This window comes from Pygocentrus nattereri, chromosome 3 (assembly GCF_015220715.1).
Source record: "Pygocentrus nattereri isolate fPygNat1 chromosome 3, fPygNat1.pri, whole genome shotgun sequence".
In the NCBI taxonomy this organism is placed as follows: Eukaryota; Metazoa; Chordata; class Actinopteri; order Characiformes; family Serrasalmidae; genus Pygocentrus; species Pygocentrus nattereri.
Window position 1 is genome coordinate 23129418 of NC_051213.1, and position 22325 is coordinate 23151742.

Below are 22325 nucleotides of genomic sequence, written 5' to 3' on the forward strand. Positions count from 1 at the left end.
GTTAATGACAGTGGTGGAAAGATAAAAAAGATCATATTAAATATATAAAAAAAAATATTGCCTAGATCATATTAAATGTATAAAAAAATGTGTTATGATACATTACTAATATTTATCTAATATCTCTATAGCTACTAACACAATAATTAATATTTAGCAGATTCTTCCAATTTCATTGCAAATGGATAGCATGACCAAGACAGTAGAAAACAATGGATTAGATGATGGTAGAAAACACAACACATGGTGGTGAGTAACAATAGGTAGTTCTTGAGAAGAAAGGTTAGTAACATCCTGGAAAGGCTCTCTGGAAGCAAGCAAGGTGTAATCTGTGTTATGTAACACATTAGTGAATGCAACATATCACAAAAAAATAAATCACATATGTTGACTTTTATTTTCCTACACAATTTGAGCACAGCAGCTGTCCTTTACATTGTGTACATTATATAAACAGAAATGCTCCAAAATCACTTCAAATAAAACCTCTTTATATCTTATTTTATTAGTTATGACCATTTCTGCCTTATCCCGTAAATATTCCATTGTGGAGATACTTGTGTTTTGGGACATTATTTAAGACATTAATAAGTTGTGAGTTTGTTATATATAGATTATTAAAAAAAACTTGATATCTGATTTACACATGCATGATCACTTCTCAAAGCTATATTAACCATTTCTAGTTTTACAAGAGTCATGAAAAACATACAACTAAATTCTTTTTGCTAAGTAAATAAATACATAGGTTTAAATTAGTACAAATAAAGGTACTTTTCAAGAAAACCTAGAGTCCCAAGAATGAAAGGTTATAAGGTTCTTTTTAAAGGGCACAAGTGACAGTGAAGTATGACAGTTCATTTCAGTGAGGTAGTCAGGCCTTTTGTCACTCACTGACTTTAAAACCAGCAGTATTTAGCTTCCACTAGCTGCTTCATTAGAAGCCAGTGATGGTATGCCACAGTGGTAGTGATAAGAGAGTAATAAATGGGTGGTGATTTTTTCTTATCTCTGTTTAGAGCCCTAGCAGAAGCTGTGTACTTAGTGTGCTCAACCACAGTATTTTACTGTAATCTAAAGATTAATCCAAAGACCAGATACAAGCATTAATAAGGTCTACAGCATCTGTGAAACTTAGGAAAGCTAAGAGTACAGTTTGACTGGGAGAATAGTCCCACTTTCACCAGAAAGTAGTCAAAGATCATCTTCAACATCAAGTTTTGTTTTAACATACGTAGCACCACCAGAGCCAAGTTTAGATGAGAGTAACTTCAAAAATGTAAATGAAATATAACATCTATGAGAAAATGATGGAAGATAAACCATTTATTCACAAAGACACCTAAAATACACCAGACACAGATACTTCCAGATCACATGAACTTTTCATAATACCCAGACCATTTTAGAACTTCCCTTTCGTCCTATTACATGCGTTCCCAAAAACAGGACTCCAAAGCGATAGAGGGTGTGAGAGTCTGCAATGAATGGGAGTGACTGCAGCTGAATGGCAAAAAACTTATTTCTAGTTATTCACACAGAAGCTTTCTTTAATGATAGAAGGCAAAAAATGTATTACATAATTGAATAAAAATGCATTTTGGGGGGATTCTTTTTTTTTGCAACAAATGTAGGTTTTATCCTATAGAATGCAAGCATTATTGCTACTGGGTGTTGATTGGTTTGCAAGCCACTCACTAGCAGAGTAACACATCATCAATACAAAATACAAATAAGGCTTATAACAAGTTAATGGTGTTACAAATGCATGATGGCAGTGTTTAAATAAGTTTCAATATTTTGTGATTACATAAGGAGTTCCTTTATGACTTAAAAATGACTATCACAAATTACGGTTCATAAAAGCTCAATAGGCTCCCATTCATTTCATTTATCTCATGAGTGCCCTCTAGTGTCAAACACATTCTTTGACAATATACCTGATCTTAACCATAGATCATCACAAACACCTTAAATCCACACACGCACACACACACACACACACACACACACACACACACACACACGGAGAACAAGGCTTAATATCCTTGTTAAAAGCAATGTAAAATTCCCGCCTAGTGTCGCAGTACAACTCGTGAGATCAAGCTGTGATTCTGTGAAAGCACATCCACCGTAATTCTTAACCAATGGACTATTCTAACAGTCAGAAAAGCAGAGAAGCAGGTAACTTTTCATGAAGAAAAGTCAAAACAGTCAAGTGCCTTTTCCATAAGCACTGCCCCGTCTGACACACTAAACTGCTATGAGTTCTATTTTAAAAAGGAAGAATAACAAGATGGTGGTGCATCTTCTGCCTTGGAAAAAGAAGTGAATGCATTTGATAGACAGGTATCCATATATCCGACATAAAGGATAACTCAGCCATCCAACTTGACTTTTCAGGGTTTTATCAGATGAAAATGCAGCATTATATGTTGTGAAAATCCTCAGAGAAAACATAAGCACATAAAATAACATCTGAATGAGAATACAGTAGAGTGAATTTAAGAAAAAATAATAACAAAGCCATTCCATTGCATCTTTCTGCAAACAAATGCTCTCTCTTCTGAATGCAATTTGGAGCAAAACAAAAGGCCTGTAGTCCTAATTACTGAGGACTGGGTCACTAAGTGTGGGATCAGACAGTGGGTTTCAGAGTCTGCGCATGTGGGAGTGTCTGTGTCAGTCTCTGTTGTCTCTCACACTATGCGCTGTGTCCTCGGCATATCTCACGCTGTTTCAGTATTCCAGTGGGAGCAGTAACACATAGAAAAACAACGAGTCCAAATGATCATCAAGTCCTCCAGGGTTACAGGGTTATTTCTGCTTCTTCAGCGTTTGGACCTCATCCTGCAATGATTGAATGTTTTGGGAGCTGGTCAGATGTGTGATTGTACTTAAAAATAAATTCTTAAGCTTTAGCCGAATAGTTAAACTACAGTACTAAAGTACTGTAAGTACTCAAAGCAGCTGTAAATTTGGACTCAAATGTAAAGGTGCTGGGAGCAAGATTTTAAGAATCATTACAGTGCTACTACTCTTGTTGCTAATTTGTATCAGGCTTTTTAAATGCTGCCTACCACCTAATGTGTATATCACCCAATGTACAGTGTTTAAGTAATCAAAAAATGTTTTTTAATGAACTAAAGATGATAAATACTCAATAATTAATATTCGATACACTCTAAATACAGCCCACAGCCATGTCAGGAATGCAAACTGAAAACCTTATCAACAGGAGGGCTTCCACAAACACTGACAGAACACTGTCATCAGAACTGAAAGAATTCCAACTTAGAATATTTAAATATGTTCCCACTCACCTGTAGTTTCATTCGTTTGCTCTTTTCCTCGCTTAGCTCATCTTTAAGCTCTTTCATATCGGCACTGTTTTGGGAATAACATTGCATATTACAGCATATTATGATTGTTGAATGTGATTGGAATGCTGCAATGAGATATTGGAATCACTGAGTCTGCTTCTGCATCTGGCAGTGATACTCACTCATATCGATTTTTGAGCAGTTCCAGAGCCATGCGTAGTTCTCTCAGTTCAGCCAGTACTTTGTCCAGTGTTGGTTTCTCCTCCTGGGGCTTGACCTCTGCTGGTTTGACCTCAGTCTGGGGTTTGGACTGAACAGGATGCTGAGGTAAAGAAGATATGTTGAAAGCCTGCTCTGCTTTATTGGTTGATGGTAAATAATTATCTGCGTCCTGTAAGAAGACATAATTTTACTAATGTATATTGTTTTTTTCCACCTCCTATAAAGTTCCCACTTTGGAGATCACTGATATATTGAATATTAGTTCTATTATAATTATATTATATGAGCATGTAATATTACTTATTACATATAATGCAACTTATTGCAAAATCTTTTTCATTGCCTATATAAGTTGTGTATCATTAATAATATTTATGTACTAATTTTATTGAATCAATTATTCACATTAGATGATGATCAACAAATATGTCACATCCTGAGATCTAATGACACAGAGAATGCTCTTTGTTGACTACCACATTATCTTTCTCAAACGTCTTTCTCAAATACAGCCATTCTGCTTCTCATCAGTATATGGCGTGTTGTGGGTGAACATTTGGTTTTCAAACCTTGGGGGGAACTGCCGATGCCTCATTCTGGTTGGTGTCACTGGTAGCCTTTAAAGATACACAGGTCATTAGTCAAATCTCCACATGCCTGCTATTCGTTGGTTATCAAAATATCAAATTATCAAATGAAGTTAATATGCTGTTGGTATATATCTGTTGGTAGAAATTGAGGCATATATTAGCTTAGAATTGAGCTTAAACCCAGTCACATCCTTTAAACTTTCATATTGAAAAATTTTTTTATACATTGGAGGCTGCACTGAGGCCTGTAGGTGGTCTCCTCTGTGGGGGTTTGGCCCTGCTGGCTGTGGGATGGTTGAGTTTGTCTGAAGATACATTTAATCCATCAAACTGGTCAGCATCCTTGGCTTTACTCTCTGGGTGTGAGGCTTGAGGTTGATCATCACTGGCCCTAAAAGATGAAATTAAATCCTTGTGTGAAAACGTATGAAACTGAAAGCTGCCCGCATGTCTGATGATAACAAAGTTTCTTATATGTTGGTAATGTTGTTGGTGTACACAAACAGGTCAAACAGGACACACCTGAATTTTCCCTAACGTCAGTGTAAACTCTAAGAAGTTTTCTTTAACGTCAGGGTCACCTGAATTGTTTGGTTTATTTCCTTTTGTGCTGACTTATGTTGCGTCAATCTGCTGAACTCTTAAGCCACCCTGATTAATTCTATTAAAACCCTGTAAGCCACAAAATAATGGCAGTAACCCTCTAAATGATGCAAAAATATGGCTATTAACATATTTACTCATTTATTCATCCATTAATTTTACATTTTAGCCAATATTCAAATAACAGCTGCAAATTTCAGTGAAAAAACAGAGTTGTTCTGTAAGTTGTCTGGTGTGGCAACTTTTTTTAATGGCATAATCATGTGGTGTAAGAGGTGTTTCTGTTCTAAGAAATGTTCTGTATGCACGCTTACAGAAGAGGAAACAGGCTACTTAAGCTTGCTTGGCTCCATAGTGACTCATGCAGTTTCAATTTAGTTCCTTTTCATTCTTCTGAAGGCTGAGCATTTCATATCCTATTCCATATCCTACTCACACAGCTCTCACCTTGTACTTTTTGTGCAATGCAAAACTGGCATGCTAAGAAGATTAGTTTAGTTAAAGGAGGTTTTCTGTGGTCTAAATAGCAAAGTTAATCTGGTAGGTTTTTGCTTATGCCAAGGAGAAGTTCATCAGCAGCCTATATTTAATTGGTATTCAGTTCTCTTTTTCTACTATAAACATACCAGAGGTGATAAAATAAGTGTCTGCAGAATGTTCACACTACAAAATAAAAAAGTGGAAATACACATTGCTCACACAGTACACACTAACAGAGGAACTGAATTTTAAATGAACATATATTCACTTTTTTACAGTCTAACATTACAACTTAACAAACTGTTGCAGTCAAAAATATGATCTCCATTTTTCTGATTTGTTTTTTACATATTTTGAGCACAGCAGTTCCACTTCGTGTAAACGTTTCATGATCAATGGACCAATAAAAATGCTCCAAAAATTTCTTGAAGTAAAATCTCTTTACACTAACTTGCATTAAAAGTTGAGAAAGGGGCAACAATGTATCCAAAGACTGGTAATGCTCAGAAAAAAAACAAGTGATGGAACAGATCAGTGGATCAATAACATGACTGAGCATAAAAAGAGCATAAAAGGAGGCTGAGTCTTTCAGAAGTAAAGATGGGGAGGTGTTCACCACTCTGTGAAACACTGCAAGGGCAAATAGTGCAAGAATTCAAGAGTAATGTTTCTCAATGTAAAATAGCAAAGAACTTATGGATTTCATCATCTCTGGCTTGTTATCAGCGCAGAGTTCAAAAGGCAGCATCTGTGATGGATTGAGAGTGCATTAGTGCACAAGACATGGGTGACATGCAAATCTGTGGAGGCACCAATAACACTGAGCGACATATATTCAGGTTTTGGAGCAACATATGCTGCCATCCAAATGATGGCAGGGAAGGGAATTTTCAGGGAAGGCCTTACTTATTTCAGCAAAACATGTCAAAACCACATTCTGCACATAATACAACAGGGTGGCTCTGGTTTACGGTGCTAAACTGGCCTGCTGCAGTTCAGGTCTGTCACCCACTAAAAAACATTTGCTGCATTATGAAACAGAAAGTACAACAAATGAGACCCTGAACTGCTGAGCAGCTGAAATCCCATATGGATCAAGAACTGGAAAACATTTCACTTGCAAAACTACAGCAACTGGTCTCCTCATTTCCCAAACACTTACAGTGTGTTGTTAAAAGAATAGGTGATGCAGCACAGTGGTAAACATGCACCTGTCCCAACTTTTTTTAAATGTGTTGTGGGCAGCACACTTAAAATGGGCATATATTTTTCAAAAACAACACCATTTCTCAGTTTCACCATTTGATATGTTGTCTTTTTACTACTTTCAATTACACTATGGGTTTACACTATTTGCATATCACTGCATTCTGTTTTTATTTACAGTTTACCCAGCATCCCAACATTTTTGGAAACAGGGTTTCCAGGACTGATCACTAAGAAAATACATGTGCAGTCAATTTATAGCTCTGCTCTGACTCCCTTATTCTTCTCATGGTTGAGAATGTTACATTCACATTACATGGTATTATGTATACATTCATTACCTCCTCATCAGATAATTAACTGTGATAAAGAATGCCTCTTGTGCATTTAGCTTTCAACAGCTCTGTCTAATTTGCTCTTTAAAGAGTGTTTGATTCAAAAGATGACCTACTTTGGTGCAGGCTTGTGTGGTTTGTCCTTAATGGGAGGGGCTGGAGTTTTGAACATGCCAGGCAGCTTGATTTTACCCGGTGGATCACCTCTGGCATCTGGTTTTTCATCTGCAAAACACAAACAAATTATTTGATGGCTTTTAGAATAACGATGCAAATACCAGAACCTGCAGCATATTGAGGCTGATTTTGTTGTTGTTCTTGTTTGATTAAGTTGATAAACCAAAACATTTGTACATACACTGATTTTTGTACTTATTTGTGCAGTGTGATAACTTATTAATGGCAGTTTATGAAAACAATTGCAATTCTATCAAGACAGTTAGCCAACTGGCTTCCAAGATACCAAATAAACACAGCACTTTTAAGCACATCACTCACACCAAATTTACATGCACGTTGAAGCAGCACTCTAAAAACTCCAGATTTTTTTTCATGCTGTTTTCTTACCTTTGGCCTCTGCCTTTGAGCTTGTTTCAGTGCTGTTCTTGTCCATTCCAGAAGCTTCCTTTACTGTGAAACAGAAAGAGTCTTTCTTTAGACAACATTAAACAGCAATGAGATCCAAACTGTTTGTATAAGCAGTGTTTTACAGCATTTGTATAATGATGTAGGGTTAACACTGGATGTCTGCAAAAGCATGGGAATGTCAAAGTCCCTGACAGAGGAAGAAGCCTACTGTTTCCTGTGGCTACTTAAACCTCTCACGAGTCCTTTAAAAAAAAAAAAAAAAAACATGGGAAATTGATAATTCTGAGAAAGTTCTTGGAGTGCTTTCATGATAACATGTGGAATAAAGCTCACATTAGACAGCCACATTAGAAAATGACCTCTGGGGCTACATTTTCTGTGTGAATGTAAAACTGCCATATTTAAAACGAGCACAACTTGTCATTTTGTAAGTCATTCTGTAACTGTGAATATACAGAACATATTGTGTAATATTGTGCAAATGTCTGATATTAAGTATTTTGTAAAGCCATTTATTTGAGCGGTCAGCATTTATTTGTTTGGAAAAAAAAATACCAACATATAATAATAATATTAGAATAATACATGAGTGAACAAACAGTATATTATGATTTTTTAAACTGTGTCAGTGTGTTAGGCTAGCCTCCTTGAGGAAGCCCAGTATTTACAGTTACTATTACTAAAAATAACTTCTTTCAAAACCAAAAATCTTGTTACTTTTTACAATGTTTGTGTTTATTTGTATTTATGATGCTGTTACAAAGTTTTTTTACTGGTAAAAATATACTTATTATACATGGTTAAGATACATGGTTTTAAATAATTGTCTTGGCTGGCTAAGACTTTTGCACATTATTATATACAATATATTATAATATAAAATACAATGGTCTATACTGAGCTCAGCAACGACTGAAAGTACACAGACGTTATAACTGGTTCCGTATTGGACACAAACAACATAAGATGCATGCACAGAAGCTTGTTGTTAGATATGGCCCATATTCAGAAAGTTCTTAAAGTAGGAGTGCTGCTGCAGGATTAGATTCCTGTCTTAATTACAAAAATTTGAAGATCTTACTGACAAGAATAGATTCAAGATGAGCACTCCTAATCCAAAACACTTGAATACAGGCCTAGACATGCTAGTAAAATCAGAAAAAAATCAGTGATCAGAAATTCCACTCAGCTCTCTACCCAGATGTTCTTTCCCATTTGGTGTACATACATTGTATTTGTAAATCTTAAACTTGTAACATCCTAATGCTTATTACTCAGTAAGCACAAATGATATGCAATTTCTCTTATTTAATACTGCAACCTGTTTGCCACGTTCCTAAAGGACTACTGAACACACTGCTTAACAGATCTCCATAAATCTGTGTTCTCTACAAAGAACAGCTCTTTAAATGAAAACAGAGAAATAATACATGTTGAATCAGCCTTTACATACCCCCTCTGAGGAATGAAAGCTTTGTTTCCAGCTTCTGCAGTTAGACATTCACTACAAAGACCTAAATACATGAAGAGCCCAGATAAGTGCCCTTGCTTCTCTCTGCAGCTTGCTCACGTTGCATCAGCAGGTCTAGAACTTCCTGTGGAACTTAAACACTGCTATGTGTTCTAGTCCTGCGTATCAGTTACTAAGAAATGTATCAACTAAGAATTCACTTTATGTGAAAACAAGAGTTAAGGTGGACTAATGCATGCTACAGTAGCATTTAAACTGGCCTCCAGTAAGAACTGGGCACCCTTTGTTTTCAAGTATAGAGTGAAAACCAACCACAGGTGTCTTAGCATTTTCGAGCTCATCTATGTAAAAACAACCACTTCCTGCTCCAGATGTGACAGCTGTCAATGAGAATTTCACATCCTTTTTTTCAGCAGAAATACAGTGTTGCTGCACAGTATAAAAGTGTTGTGAGGCATTACATACTGTGCTCTTTTATTAAAGAATTACCAAAGACATTCATTTTGATGATTTTAATCAAAAATATGAACATAAGTACACACAGACATGTAAGATTTAAGCCTCTAATTATTTATTATTTTAAAAGACTTAAAGATCAAGCCACGTGGCTGTCAAAACTAAATGAAACAGTACCTTCAGGTTATCATGAGCACCTGACACCCAATAGCTAGAAAGCATATCAGATGAAGGGTTACTGTTTTCTCTTGTATATAACCTGCATGAGGTCTAGCACTCCAATAAAACTTTATCAGCTAACCAGCTCCTCAAATTAGCAAAACAGCTGCCCCTGGCTTTTTGCAGAAGAGAAGAGTGAGTGATGAAGCAAACTTAGTTAATTTTTGCGTTCAGTTTACGTTACAAATACAAAGTCACATGCAAAAGTTTGAATATCCCCAGTCAAATGATATTTTGTTCATTTACTCAGTGAAAATACGTGCATACCTTCTACATTTGTGCACATTTTAGAAAACATTTAACATATACTTTTGCACTGGCTACATTTTATGTTTTATTTAGTTTTTCCAATATGTTCAGTTCAGCAAACAAAAAGAAACTGTGTAGTTGAATGTGTAGAAGTATGTTCTCTGTAACTGTTAACTTATTTTCACTTAAAAAAATCAACAACATACACTATACTGCCAAAAGTATTTGCTCGTCTGCCTTCACACTGTCACGCAGTCAACGGGGAAGTCGGACTCCACTTCCCAGAATGCTAGGGAGGCTCATGTGATCTTCCCCCACACCTGTCAGCAATCACAGTCGCCGGAATTCTAATGTTGTGCACCTGTTTCTTTCTTTATAAGCTGGGACTTTACTTGGACTCTTTGCGAGGTATTGTTCCATGCAATTACTGAGCGGTATAACTATAGTGTATTTCCTGTGTATCGACTTCTCGCTATTCCTGACCCGGTTTTGTGTATTGTTTTGCCCTTGTGTACCTCTGCCTGCCTGGACTGATTTGTATCATGACTTTGGATTGAACTTGGACTCGGATGTATGTTTTCTCCCTCTGGGGATTCTCCTGATTTCCTCAGGTATTAAATCTCTTGCCCTTTTACCTGCGAGCGTCTGCGATTCTGTTCACACGTTACACACACACATATGAACTTGAGTGACATTGTATTCTTAATCCATAGGGTTTAATATAATGTCTGCCCAATATTTGCAGCTATAACAGCTTCAACTTTTCTGGGAAGGCTTTCCACAAAGTTTAGGAATGTGTTTATGGGAATTTTTGACCATTTTCCAAAAGGGCATTTGTGAGGTCAGACACTAATGTTGGTTGAGAAGGCCTGTCTCGCAGTCTCCGCTCTAATTCATCCCAAAGGTTTTCTGTCGGGTTGAGGTCAGGACTCTGCAGGCCAGTTAAGGTCTTCCACACCAAATTCACTCATCCATGTCTTTATGGACCTTGCTTTGCGCACTGGTGTGCAGTCATGTTGGAACAGGAAGGGGCCATCCCCAAACTGTTCCCACAAAGTTGGGAGCATGAAATTGTCCAAAATCTCTTGGTCTGCTGAAGCATTAAGAGTTCCTTTTACTGGAACTAAGGGTCCAAGCGCAACTCCTGAAAACCACACCACACCATAATGCCGCCCCTACACCAAATTTTATACATGGCACAATGCAGTCAGACAAGTACCATTGCCCTGGCAACCACCAAACCCAGATTTGTTCATCGGGTTGTCAGATGGAGAAGTATGATTGCTCACTCCAGAGAACACGTCTCCACTGCTAGAGTCCAGTGGCGGCGCTTTACACCACTGCATTCGATGCTTTCCATTGCGCTTGGTGATGTAAGGCTTGGATGCAGCTGCTTGGCCATGGAAACCCATTCCATGAAGCTCTTTACACACTGTTCTCGCTGACCCTGCTCTATTATTTTACGTGGCCTACCACTTCATGGCTGAGTTGCTGTCATTCCCAATCACTTCCACTTTGTTATAATACCACTCACAGTTTTTATACAATATTTAGTAGTGAGGAAATTTCATGAATGTACTTGTTGCACAGGTGGCCTCCTGTCACAGTGACACACTTGAATTCACTGAGCCCCTGAGAGTGACCCATTCTTTCACTAATGTTTGTAGATGCAGTCTGCAGGCCTAAGTGCTTGGTTTTATACACCTGTGGCCATAGAAGTGATTGGAACACCTGAATTCAACGATTTGGATGGGTGAGTGAATACATTTGGAAATATAGTGTATGTAATTTGACCAGGGGTTCCCAAGACTGTCACTTGGTCAGACTGTGGTTATGTTCTGATGATTCTTATGAAGCTTCTAATATTCATCTGTGTGCTCTGAAAAACTTTAAAAATCTATATCATACATACACAGTGACTTTTGGACGCTTTAACCATTTAAGAAAGTTTTTTGGTTATTACTTAAAATGTTAAGCAAAATGATATTTGCTTCAGAGAAAAACACTTTTAGCACAGCATCAAACTAATAGTAGTCAGAAATCCTGGAGATGAATTTCAACTAGACAGCACTAAGTTTACTGTAAAGCAATAAAGGGTAAAGGTCAAAGTCTGGAGCTGTTTCTCTGACAGTTGATTTGTGTTCATTGATGAAATCATGAACTCATCATAGAGTGTGTAAAGGCATTCTGTTAACATTTTATTTGAAGTGCTCCATTATAGATGATTAAAAACTCTTAACAGATTATCAGTAATAAATCAACATATCAGTTGTACTTGTACTGTTGAGACTTTACTTACATTAAGTAGATGTGTTGTTAATATGTTACTTCCATTATACAAAAAACCTAAACTTAGCTAACTTTACCCAAAACTTAACCCCAACTCTGGCCCTAATCCTAACCCTAACCTTAACGTCAACCCAAATCCTAGTCAAGCACAATAAACTTAACAGAAAATCCTAGTCTTGTTACATGCTAAGGCTTGTTATTCAGTATCTACAGGGACTTCAAACTGGTTGAGCTTTTCTTAGGTTATAGAATTGTTTCACTGGCCATGATAGAGGTTAAACCATTTTTAAGAAAAATGATGTCCAAATACTTTTTAGGGCCACCTTTTGCCTAGAGTACATGCATATCTCATAATACCCCAAAATATGACTCACTTGAAAACATTTAAAATGAATGAATGTCATGCATTTTAAAATCAATCCCAACATTGTGACAATTTGCCATAGGGTAAATTTGCAGCACATTCTCACAAAACAAACCTCCAACATAAATAATCCAATATACTGCCAGCAAACATTTCTGTACCAAAGTAACCCTGTAATCTCCCGCTCACTGACTTTCAGTGCTAGCAGCACTACTTTTCAGAAGTGTGATGATTATCTTACCTGATTGCTTCTGTGAACCACGTCTCAGTGGTAGCTGGTTTTTGTCCCCAAGCTAACAGCAAAAAAAGAAGAAAATGAATAAGAGACAACGTTGGGTTAAGCAACATGCTCTTTCCAAAGAGGGAACATCATGTTACTGACTTTAGCCTTCCTTTACTCAGAGACTAACGGAAATTTCTGATTCATTCTCTCTTAAACAAGCTTAAAATACCTCGCAGAGAGACAACAGTGAAGTTCATTTCCAACACAGCAAAGTGATAAAACCATCATTTACTGCCTCTAGGAAAATACACTGCATAAGTAAACTGGCTGTTTCTGGTCTAAAAAGTGTTTTGTAAAACCCTAGAGCAGTGTTAACTGAGGGGTCACTCCTATTCTCACGCAACAGGGCTAGTGTGAAAACATTTCTCCACCCCACTCACTTGAACAGCGTCCTTCGGGATAACCATGACGAAATTATCGGGGAAGAAGCCCCTCCGCCCATTCAGCTCCCCCTGCCACCATCCCTCATCCTCAGTGACCTAAGTACAGAGGAAAAGAAAATAAAGCCAAGCCCAGCTATAAACACACACTCACTCTAAGAAACACAGATACAGAAATGACTCAGGAAATCAGTCTAAAAATAAAGATGCAGTAAGAATTTACCCACATTGTAAGACATCACTTTAGCATAAAGTAGCAGTGCTTAACAATTAACAGAATGACAGAATGCAAGCTAAAATTGTGAATTTTAACAATACCACCCAGACCACATGGCTTGTTGAAGTTTTGAAGGGTTTGGAAAAAATAAATGTAAAGGGTGAAACACTGTCCTGCATTTATTCCATATTAAATAGACAGATGGCCAATCAGACTATTGCCCCTTCCACTCAGATGCTGAAGAAAGCAAGACAGTGAGCTTCATATGTTATATGGAGAAAAGCACAGGTAAACATTTACAGTGTATCAGTTAAATGTCCCACAGTTTCAGACCTTGTTGATGATGGTGACAATGTCTCCTTTCTTTAGGTCCAGCTCATCCTCAGCATAGGCTGCATAATCAAACATGACCTGACAGTATTCTTTCACTATCAGAGAACAGGAACAGGAATGTTTAGTGTGTTGAGTTGACCAGCACTGTGGATGTGTGGGTGTTACTTATAATCAGCAGATAAAGAAGACATGAAATGATAGTGAAACCTGTATTTGGACCAGCAAGAGAAGCACCATGATTCATTCTTTGATCTATATCTTATCAGATATAGAGCTCAGTGGATGAACCTTAAATTCCTACCACTCCAACTAGTAATGGCAGGCTTACTGGAAGTATGTGACAGTTCAAGTCGCCACCCTTAAGGTATGCAGTGCTCTGAACAATTTGCCTTAGCTGGTGTCTGATATACATACTAATGGCTGTTAGTCATTATTATTTAAAACATGTCTGTGTTCAAAATAGACCTGCTCTGACATTTCAACAAAGATCATCCATATCTCTACGATAAAGTCATCAGAACCGGCTAAACCACTTGTGAAATCCTTAACAGCAGCCGGCGTTCTTTTTCTCACTATTGGTTTGAAATATCAAATACCTTGTTATGCATCTGGTACACTCACCATTTGTTTTTCTGCGTATAGTTGTTCTCTGTTCTTGTATTCCCTGTAAACAAACAAAGGAATAATTTACAATTGATTCCATATCATACTAATCCATTTTCTATACAGTTGAAAGATCATCTCTAGCCTACCTCTTTAGTGAAGAGAGCATCAGAAAGTTTAGGCCGGCTCTTGCTTTCACTCAGTTTTCCATCTGCAAAACATGGAGAGAGATCAGCAATGTCTTGTGAGGAAAAAAAATTCATTATTAATGTGCGAAAGTACCATCATGAATAAAAATCCATTATGTCCAGTATTACAAGAGACCACACCTTTTGAAAAGGAAAAAATTTCTTTTACAAAGTTTGATGGAAAAGCTCCTATTTTGTTATTTTTCTTCCCCATCCACCACCCATCTTCAATCTGTGAGCACAAACAAAAGAAAAGCACTAAGTCAAGAAAACCATGACAAAACACACAAACAGAAATCAAGAGAGAGACTGAGGTTTAGAGATAACAAACGTGAAGAGGAAATAAGAACGCCAGCACATCATCACAGATAAAACAGCCCGTGCTAAAAGCCGGGCTTCAAGTATAAATATTATGCAGCTGCACCAACAAAACTCTCAGGCTATGTAATTTCTGCACATACTCATTTAGAGGCTTTTGACTTCCGCTAAATGCAGCAAACTGGTGAACTAAGGCATGATGGATAATGTGCATTATAAAGAATGTCTTTGCGAGAAACATATTGCTCTCTACCTCTCTAAGAATCTCTATAGTATCTCCAACAACCAGCTCCAGCTCGTCCTCGTTCAGTGGCTTGTAGGCATAAGACACCTCACATTTCCTACACTGTTCCTTCAACGACATCTTCGCTGGAGTGAAAAACAAGCAGAGAACACAAATAAAAACTTGCTAGTGAAAGTTAAACCAAACAGTTATGCAAAAAAGAAAAAAAAAACAGCCCTCCAGTCAAATGAAGTCAATGTCACATGTGACTGCTTTAATATGTATTTATAGTACTGTTTCGACACTTATAATTAGCACTTGGCCCTTGAGATAGGAAGTGGTCTGTGTGGACGAAGAAGTCTTTCATTACTTGGTTCTGTTTATCGTGCTGTCCAAAGCACAGTGTTTTTCAGCAGCTGGAGGCTCACAAGCCTCCCAGGTTTGTCAATTTTCATTTTGTTTATTGCACATTTTGTTTGGAGCATGTATGGATGCACATACATTTCCGCATGCTTCGTGGCTCTCTCTGGCTGTCTCCTGTCAAGTGAACAGGTACTTCCTGCATGGACAAAAAACAGAAGTTATCAAGGAGGAACCTATGATGAAGCGAACCGTGCTGATAAAAATCAGCCTTCTAACAACCCTGACATGAAAATGTGCAAGAGCTCAAAAAGAATACTGCACCTTAACAAAGTTGGAGGGAAAAATGCCCCTTTTCCCTCTGAGCTCTCCCTCCAGCCAGCCCTCTTCACTGGCTGTCTTCACATTCTTCACCACATCACCCGGCTGCATCGATAACTCATCCGCCATCGTCCCCTCAAAGCCTATCAGCACTAGCATCTCTGACATAGATGCACACAGAGGAATAGAAGGATTAGGCACCAGTAAAGACACTTTACAGATCTGAGAGTGATATGGACACTAATATGAAGGAGATACACTGTGAAATGGTTGTAACCCCACTAAAAACCAGTTGTCATGATGTATTATGTCATTTCATCTAAAGGTGTGATGAAAATCTAATGTAAAAAAGGCGTAAATCTGAGCCTGTATGACAAACTAATAGTTTTTGGAATAAACATTTATAAATGTAATATGTAGAATTATATCAATTGTCATGCAAGACTTATGTAGGTGTCATGTAGCCCTGATGAATGCGGCCTTTATATAAAGTGTCACTGCCGCATTCAATAGAGAACTGTTGCTGTCTTAGATGTAATAGTCTTTTTGAACACATTGTACTATTTATTGTTCACTGATTTGTCAAGTATACACTGGTCCTAATATTTAGGTGTGCACCAGTGTAATGAACACAGTGGTGTGCTATTACGCATTTTGCCATTTTAAATCAAAATGTTACTATTTCAGAGGAGATGTGTTTCAACAGGCCAGAAGGTATGTGGTATGCAGGATATGATTCCAGGTAGTGTTTAACTCAGGAACTGAGTGCACCAGCTGAGGTCTTCACTGAGCTGTAGCTATTACAGACGGTGGTTCTACAGGCACAGTTTGTTTACAAACCAACAAATCAACATTGGAAGAACAGTAAGTGTCTTATCTGCTGCTGATCCACATCTTACTTATATCACAATACCAAGAGAAAATCTGAAAATCTAGACATTGGAATATTACTATCAGAGTCAGCTGGGGACGAGGAAATTTCATGCTACACAGAAGTGACACCATAGAACAACCACATTTGGTTTCACACAGAACTTTCAATGAACAAAAAAAATGTTTTGTAAATACATTGTGTGTGTGAAGACATTTTATAACATTAACTATACCATACCAATTAAAGGATTTTCCTAGAACCATTAAACCCATTCAATACCATTGTACCAATCTACAAAACGATGGCAAAATCCAGAAATTCAGGAAGCAGTAAAGAGAGCTAAGGAAATCCCAAGGAGTTCCTTTGTTGTCTTTATCACTTTACTGACCCACTGACTGTCACACTGTCAATCACTCACACTCACACTCAGGAGTGTAACTCAGTATTCAATATTCTGTTCAGAACTCACAGCACTGGCACGTTATAAACTTGCGTTAGATTTCAAACAGAAACCAGTGGAAGCGGACAGTGTAAATGTAATTCCTGCTGGAAAACTGCTAACACCGGCATCTAAAAAAGCATACAGACACTCACCCATTGCTGCTGAAAGCTCTTCTCAGCCCTCCTCGCTTTCAAAGGCAGAAGTCTCTCTCGGGCGGACTTTCAGGGTTAAAAGGGTAGCCTGAATAAATGTTGCTCAAGACACAGAAACAGAAAAGCTTGGGCCCTCCTTCCTTTAGTCAAATATTAACACTAAGAAACTCTTCCCTGCTAGTCATGACAAGCTAAAGAACTTCAGACGTAGATGTATACGCATGTGTGCATGAGACAGAGAGGTAGAAGACAGACAGAGTGAGAGAGAGAGAGAGAGAGAGAGAGAGAGAGAGAGAGAGAGAGAGAGAGAGAGAGAGAGAGAAACAGGTGAAACAGGTTTCTGTCCAGATAAGGACATACAGGGCAAATAACAAGAACTAAAAAGAAACCTAAGAAGGGGGAAGCCTTAAGTGATAATTAAATCCATGTTTTTCATTTTGACACACTGCCATGTGAGAGAATGTGTGTATCTGGCTTTTTCACCTTCAGGATAGGAGTTGCCTATTTATTGACTGCATGACGTCAAAAGCATTTTACATTCATGCTGGAAGAAAAGCAAAAAGTTATGAGTGAAGCAAGTAAATCAAGTCACAAGCTTTTAAAGCTTTAAACTAGAGAAGTTACAGTATCACTTTTCCTTTTCTGATACCAATATTAAAGCCTTTGGTATCAGCCAATACCAGACAAGAAGGAGGGGGTGGTCCCCAGTTTCGTTCAAAGATTTTGTGGTTCCTTGGAGGTGGGGACTTTTGATTTGTGTGTTTGGGACATGTTTTTCATGTTAGTTTGAGGGTCAGTGTTCTGTATTATTTATGAGTTTTTCTGCAAAGGCTCTTATTGTGAATGTGGGGCTAGTCTGCTGGCTGTGTGTTTATGTGTGCATACAGGAAGAACTGGGTCAGTCGAGAGAGGAATGCTGAGAGGAAGATGTAAGTTTGGGCTAAGGTGAACCATTAGGTCAAACTTGAGCTTAGGTATGCCATAGCTGTGGTCAACTACAGCTGCTTAATAAAGCACTACAACTTGTGCAAAAGCTGTGTCTTCTTTCACAGTGGTGAATGCTACACATACCCCCCAATATCCGATGCAGTATTTCTGCTGATACTGGCCCCATACAGATACCGGTTATTGGATCAGTGCCATCTTGATTTAATGTAAAGGTACTATACCACACTATACTATAAAAAGAGTAAAGATACTAAAAGCTTTTACTGGGACACAACAACACTGTAAACTGCACTGTAAAAAAGTGGCTTATCAAATCTACTTAAAAATTACTTAATGTGGTAACAAGCAATTTAACTAGTTTTATTCAACTCAAAAATTTACTTTGAAACAATTGTTTATTCAAAGTTTTTATTTAGACTGAATAAAACAGGTTAATTTTTTAAGTAGATCTGACGAGCCACTTTTTACAGTTTGGATCAAAATAATCAAATCAATCCAATCTGACCGATTTATAGACGCTATCATTTTGTCTGATCTAATAAAATCTGATTAAGCTCTAGTAATTATCTCGCTTGCTCCCACTTTACCAAAGGAATGATCTAGTAATATTACTTGTGTTCATATTATTTCCAAGAGTTTTTGTTCTTTTTAGCTTCAAGGAATCGCAATATTCTCAGCCTTAATAACTGACATGGCGTTTATCTTTGGAAAAAAATGCACTATACTTTTTTTTTTTTAAATAATGTGAATTCATAACATCTAATAAAACGAACCTCCCATTAGTCAAGTAGGCGTTTTTAACAATATCTATTATGTGAAAGCAACGATGTGAAGTAACAAGGTACACTGAAAAAATTAACTTGGCCCTTAGTCAATTTTACATAATAAAATTGCACATGGTTTCTCAATTTAAGGTTAAGGGAGGACTTAGCATGGCTTAAAATTCAATAGCTAAGCTAGTTAACCAGGATAGTTTAAACCGACACATATTCACTAAATAATAATCACTAAACGTACTCAAGCTGATCGCAGTGTTTTAACTGAATGTGTCCTTCATAGTTATCTGTCTATGTTGGTCACTTGAGGTCCTCACTAAGGCTCATGAACACAACCGTTAGCTAACGTCACTGTTGACCTAGCCTGCTAGCTAACTAAGATGAGTTACACATTACCGTAGTTAATACTCTTTTCCCACGGAGGAGGCTGTGCTCGCTTGGCCTGTGATTTTGGATGTGATATTTGGTTACCAGGTGTCCACAAACGCGTGTAATTTCAGCCTTTATTAGCTAGCTAACTAGCTAGTTAGCGCCACCAAGCCTGCAAACGCTATTGTCGCTAGCGTTAGCTTAGGAAGGATAGCGTTAGTAGCTAGTAGGTTACAGACATCAGCTACCTGGTTTAATTTCAACCTTTGTCCATTTAACATTTGATCCTCTGTTCGATGATCCCAGCTCGTAATGTGGTGCTCCAGCCAGGACTCTGGTACCGTTAGCGCAGCTAGCTAGCGTTAGTTAGCTTAGCAATCGTTAGTGTTAGCAGCCACCTGGCTAACTTAGCTCGTAGGCCACAAGCACCACGAAGCGGGTTTAACATTAATTTCAGCTTTCTGTTCATTCAAAGCTTGACTTTGCTCTATCAGAATTGTCAGTGGAGATTTAGTTCGGCATAATAGAATCCGTTATCTTGTTAACTATGATAACGGTTCAGCCCTGTAGTGGAAAAGAGGTTTGCTTTAGCAAATCTAACCGTAGTGTTTCATCGCTCATTATTATAATCAGAATATAAAACCACTTCAGAATAGAAGCTGGTATATAAGCTGGTGCATGTACAATCACTCACAAATGGATCCTGCTCATGTAATGTCCCTGTCATTGCTACCAAGATGGGGTTTAGCTTATGTTTAGTCAAACTGCGTCTGTTATGTTAAACATTATGGTCAAGTGGTAGAAGTATTATATATTGATTTTGATGCACAATAATGCACAAACGCTAGACAGACATTTTTATGACCCAGATTTGATATTTGTATTTAACTATGAGGCTATTTGTTTTGTAAAGCTACTTCTTATTTATTTATTTAGTTTAAATTAGTACTCATTTTTCAGTCTCTAAGATCGGGATTTTTAATTTCATGTGTTTCTTTTATCTATTCCTTGTATGCTTGCCAAGTTTTTTGTTAAACTGTTGAAGGTATATTCTAAGTGCAGTCAATATGTGCAGGTGAAGGATGTCCACATTAAAAGAGAAGCCATCATAAAAGCTCTTTGTCCACATCTGAATGATGATGGATTTCTTATCTAGGAGTACAGGGTAAGTCAGTATGTGACCGAAGCACATCACCATCATCATAAATCAGTTCTAATGTCTAACTAAGGTAAATTCATCTTATTTCATATTTGAGCTCTTTTAAATACTTTTTGTGTGTCTTCCAGGCACCTCAGTTCTTATATCAATTGCTTATAACTTTGTCCACATCTGAATGATGATGGATTTCTTATCTAGGAGTACAGGGTAAGTCAGTATGTGACCGAAACACATCACCATCATTATAAATCAGTTCTAATGTCTAACTAAGGTAAATTCATCTTATTTCATATTTGAGCTCTTTTAAATACTTTTTGTGTGTCTTCCAGGCACCTCAGTTCTTATATCAATTGCTTATAACATTTGCTAAATAAAATCAGCCCCATCCCATCTGTACAGCTCTGTTCAACACCAAAATACACGTTATGCACATGGTACACATAGTCCTTCCTTAATGTGAGTAAAGTATTTTGTAATGAGTTTATCAACACTCTTATTTGAAAAGGCATTCTTAAACAGACAAAAACATGTCAGTTAAAGGGCTTTTTTGTGCTTCAGCCACATTTTAAAACTAGATGACTTTTAGGAACGCATTTTCTTTGAGATCATTTTTTTTCCTATCAGTTGTGGTGTGTGTACAGAGTGTGTATTAAGGCAATGGAACACTAGAGGGACTGTGTTTCAATGGACAGTTACTCTGCAACATAATGTAGTATGCAAGTTTATAGTAATGTGTCGTATGGCACTGAAAGATAAAGAGCTGAAACTCCTGCATTCACTTTGCCATTCATCACTATTACATTTAAAATTGTAAGTAGTCTTTCATCGTACCATTTCCTCATGATTTCTGTTCATCTCTTCACACCATTCTTACCTCCACTGTTAAGTTACTGGGCAGTAAATCCAAATTGAAGCGAGGCGCTGGTGTGTTAGTATGTTAGCACCAACTATAAATTGTAGGTGCTAGTGTGAGAAGGGTGAACTAGAACTATCAATTTTGTAATGGAGGTTTGTGGAGATGGGGGCTGATTTTTAGATTCATCATAAAATAAGTATTTGTATTCATCTGTGGGAGGAGCTTGGGAGTATTTAGAAGAGCTCAAATGAGAAATAAGCTGAACTTACTCTTTATGGAACAAGTGTACAATGGAGTTTAGTATTAATAACAAGATTTATTTGTAGGACATTCATGGTGAAGACATCTTGAGAGACCAGCACACCCCTGAAATTGGCATATATGTCATCAGAAGAGGGTGGAGCTGTTGGAGAATATGCAGACGTTAACGCTGATGGAAACTTTATTGTAGGAAACATCAAATTAGTTGCACTAGATTGCAGTAATGCTTGGAGTAATCTATGCACTGAATATGGCTCACCACAATGGGTGGAAATGCTGCTGTGAATTTCTACATTCCTCATGCCAAAGGATGGTGCAAATCTCTCCCTTAATATTTTTGGTTTGGAGAACAAAATCTTGGCATAGTCAAAGTAGGCTGTCCGTTCTGGAAATATATGGAACTTTTCACACCAGCTTCTACTTTGATTGAAAAGCAGTGGACTTTTGAACAACGCTTGTCACATGAAAGGGGAATGACTTTTTTTTAAATTAATTCAATGACATTTCAGTGATTTTCTATACAACATGTCAAGATCCTGGTCATGTTTAAGAACAATTTGTCTTAAAACAGCATGCAGTTAAATTTTAGAATCTTTTCTGCTAAACTGTACAAAGTAGCCTTTTGAACAATTAGAGCTCTTTATGGTTTCACCCCAAAACTGCGTTTGAAAGGTCTCAGTGCTGTGACTTGTGCTATGTACTTGTGGAGTCGATCAGATTGGTAGTTTTTAATAAAATCAAGTTTAAAAATTAAAAAACTCCCATTAGAATGAATGGCGGAATGTTCAGAAATTACAATTCTGATACTGATGATGTCACAGCACGCCATCATTTTATCAATTAGCTTTAGAGTTATGAGCATTTGTT

The 22325-nt window shown here is 37.4% G+C and overlaps 1 protein-coding gene across 2 annotated transcripts; it reads right to left on the reverse strand.

Annotated features, from left to right (window-relative positions):
• Positions 1-374: 374 nt before the first annotated feature.
• On the reverse strand, positions 375-17334 carry sh3d21 (SH3 domain containing 21). 2 transcript variants are annotated; one of them, XM_017708265.2, is made up of 17 exons: positions 17090-17334; positions 15625-15782; positions 15442-15499; positions 14971-15086; positions 14541-14631; positions 14361-14422; positions 14230-14272; positions 13609-13703; positions 13059-13157; positions 12637-12688; positions 7327-7389; positions 6876-6984; positions 4361-4526; positions 4115-4162; positions 3506-3645; positions 3324-3387; positions 375-2850 (listed from the first exon to the last, which is right to left on the reverse strand). In XM_017708265.2, exons 1-17 carry the CDS (start codon positions 17091-17093, stop codon positions 2818-2820), a joined length of 1401 nt encoding a protein of 466 aa, XP_017563754.1. In that variant the 5' UTR covers positions 17094-17334; the 3' UTR covers positions 375-2817. The 2 variants fall into 2 exon arrangements, with proteins under 2 accessions (XP_017563754.1, XP_017563753.1); XM_017708264.2 differs by having other exon boundaries at positions 3506-3714.
• Positions 17335-22325: the final 4991 nt, after the last annotated feature.

Excerpts from the sequence above, each read along its gene's own strand:
- sh3d21 (XM_017708264.2), bottom strand. Across the intron at positions 14,423-14,540 it reads AATTTTTTCCTTTTCAAAAG|ATGGAAAACTGAGTGAAAGC; the intron begins GTGTGGTCTCTT and ends CATGTTTTGCAG. Across the intron at positions 12,689-13,058 it reads TCCCGAAGGACGCTGTTCAA|CTTGGGGACAAAAACCAGCT; the intron begins GTGAGTGGGGTG and ends TTTTGCTGTTAG.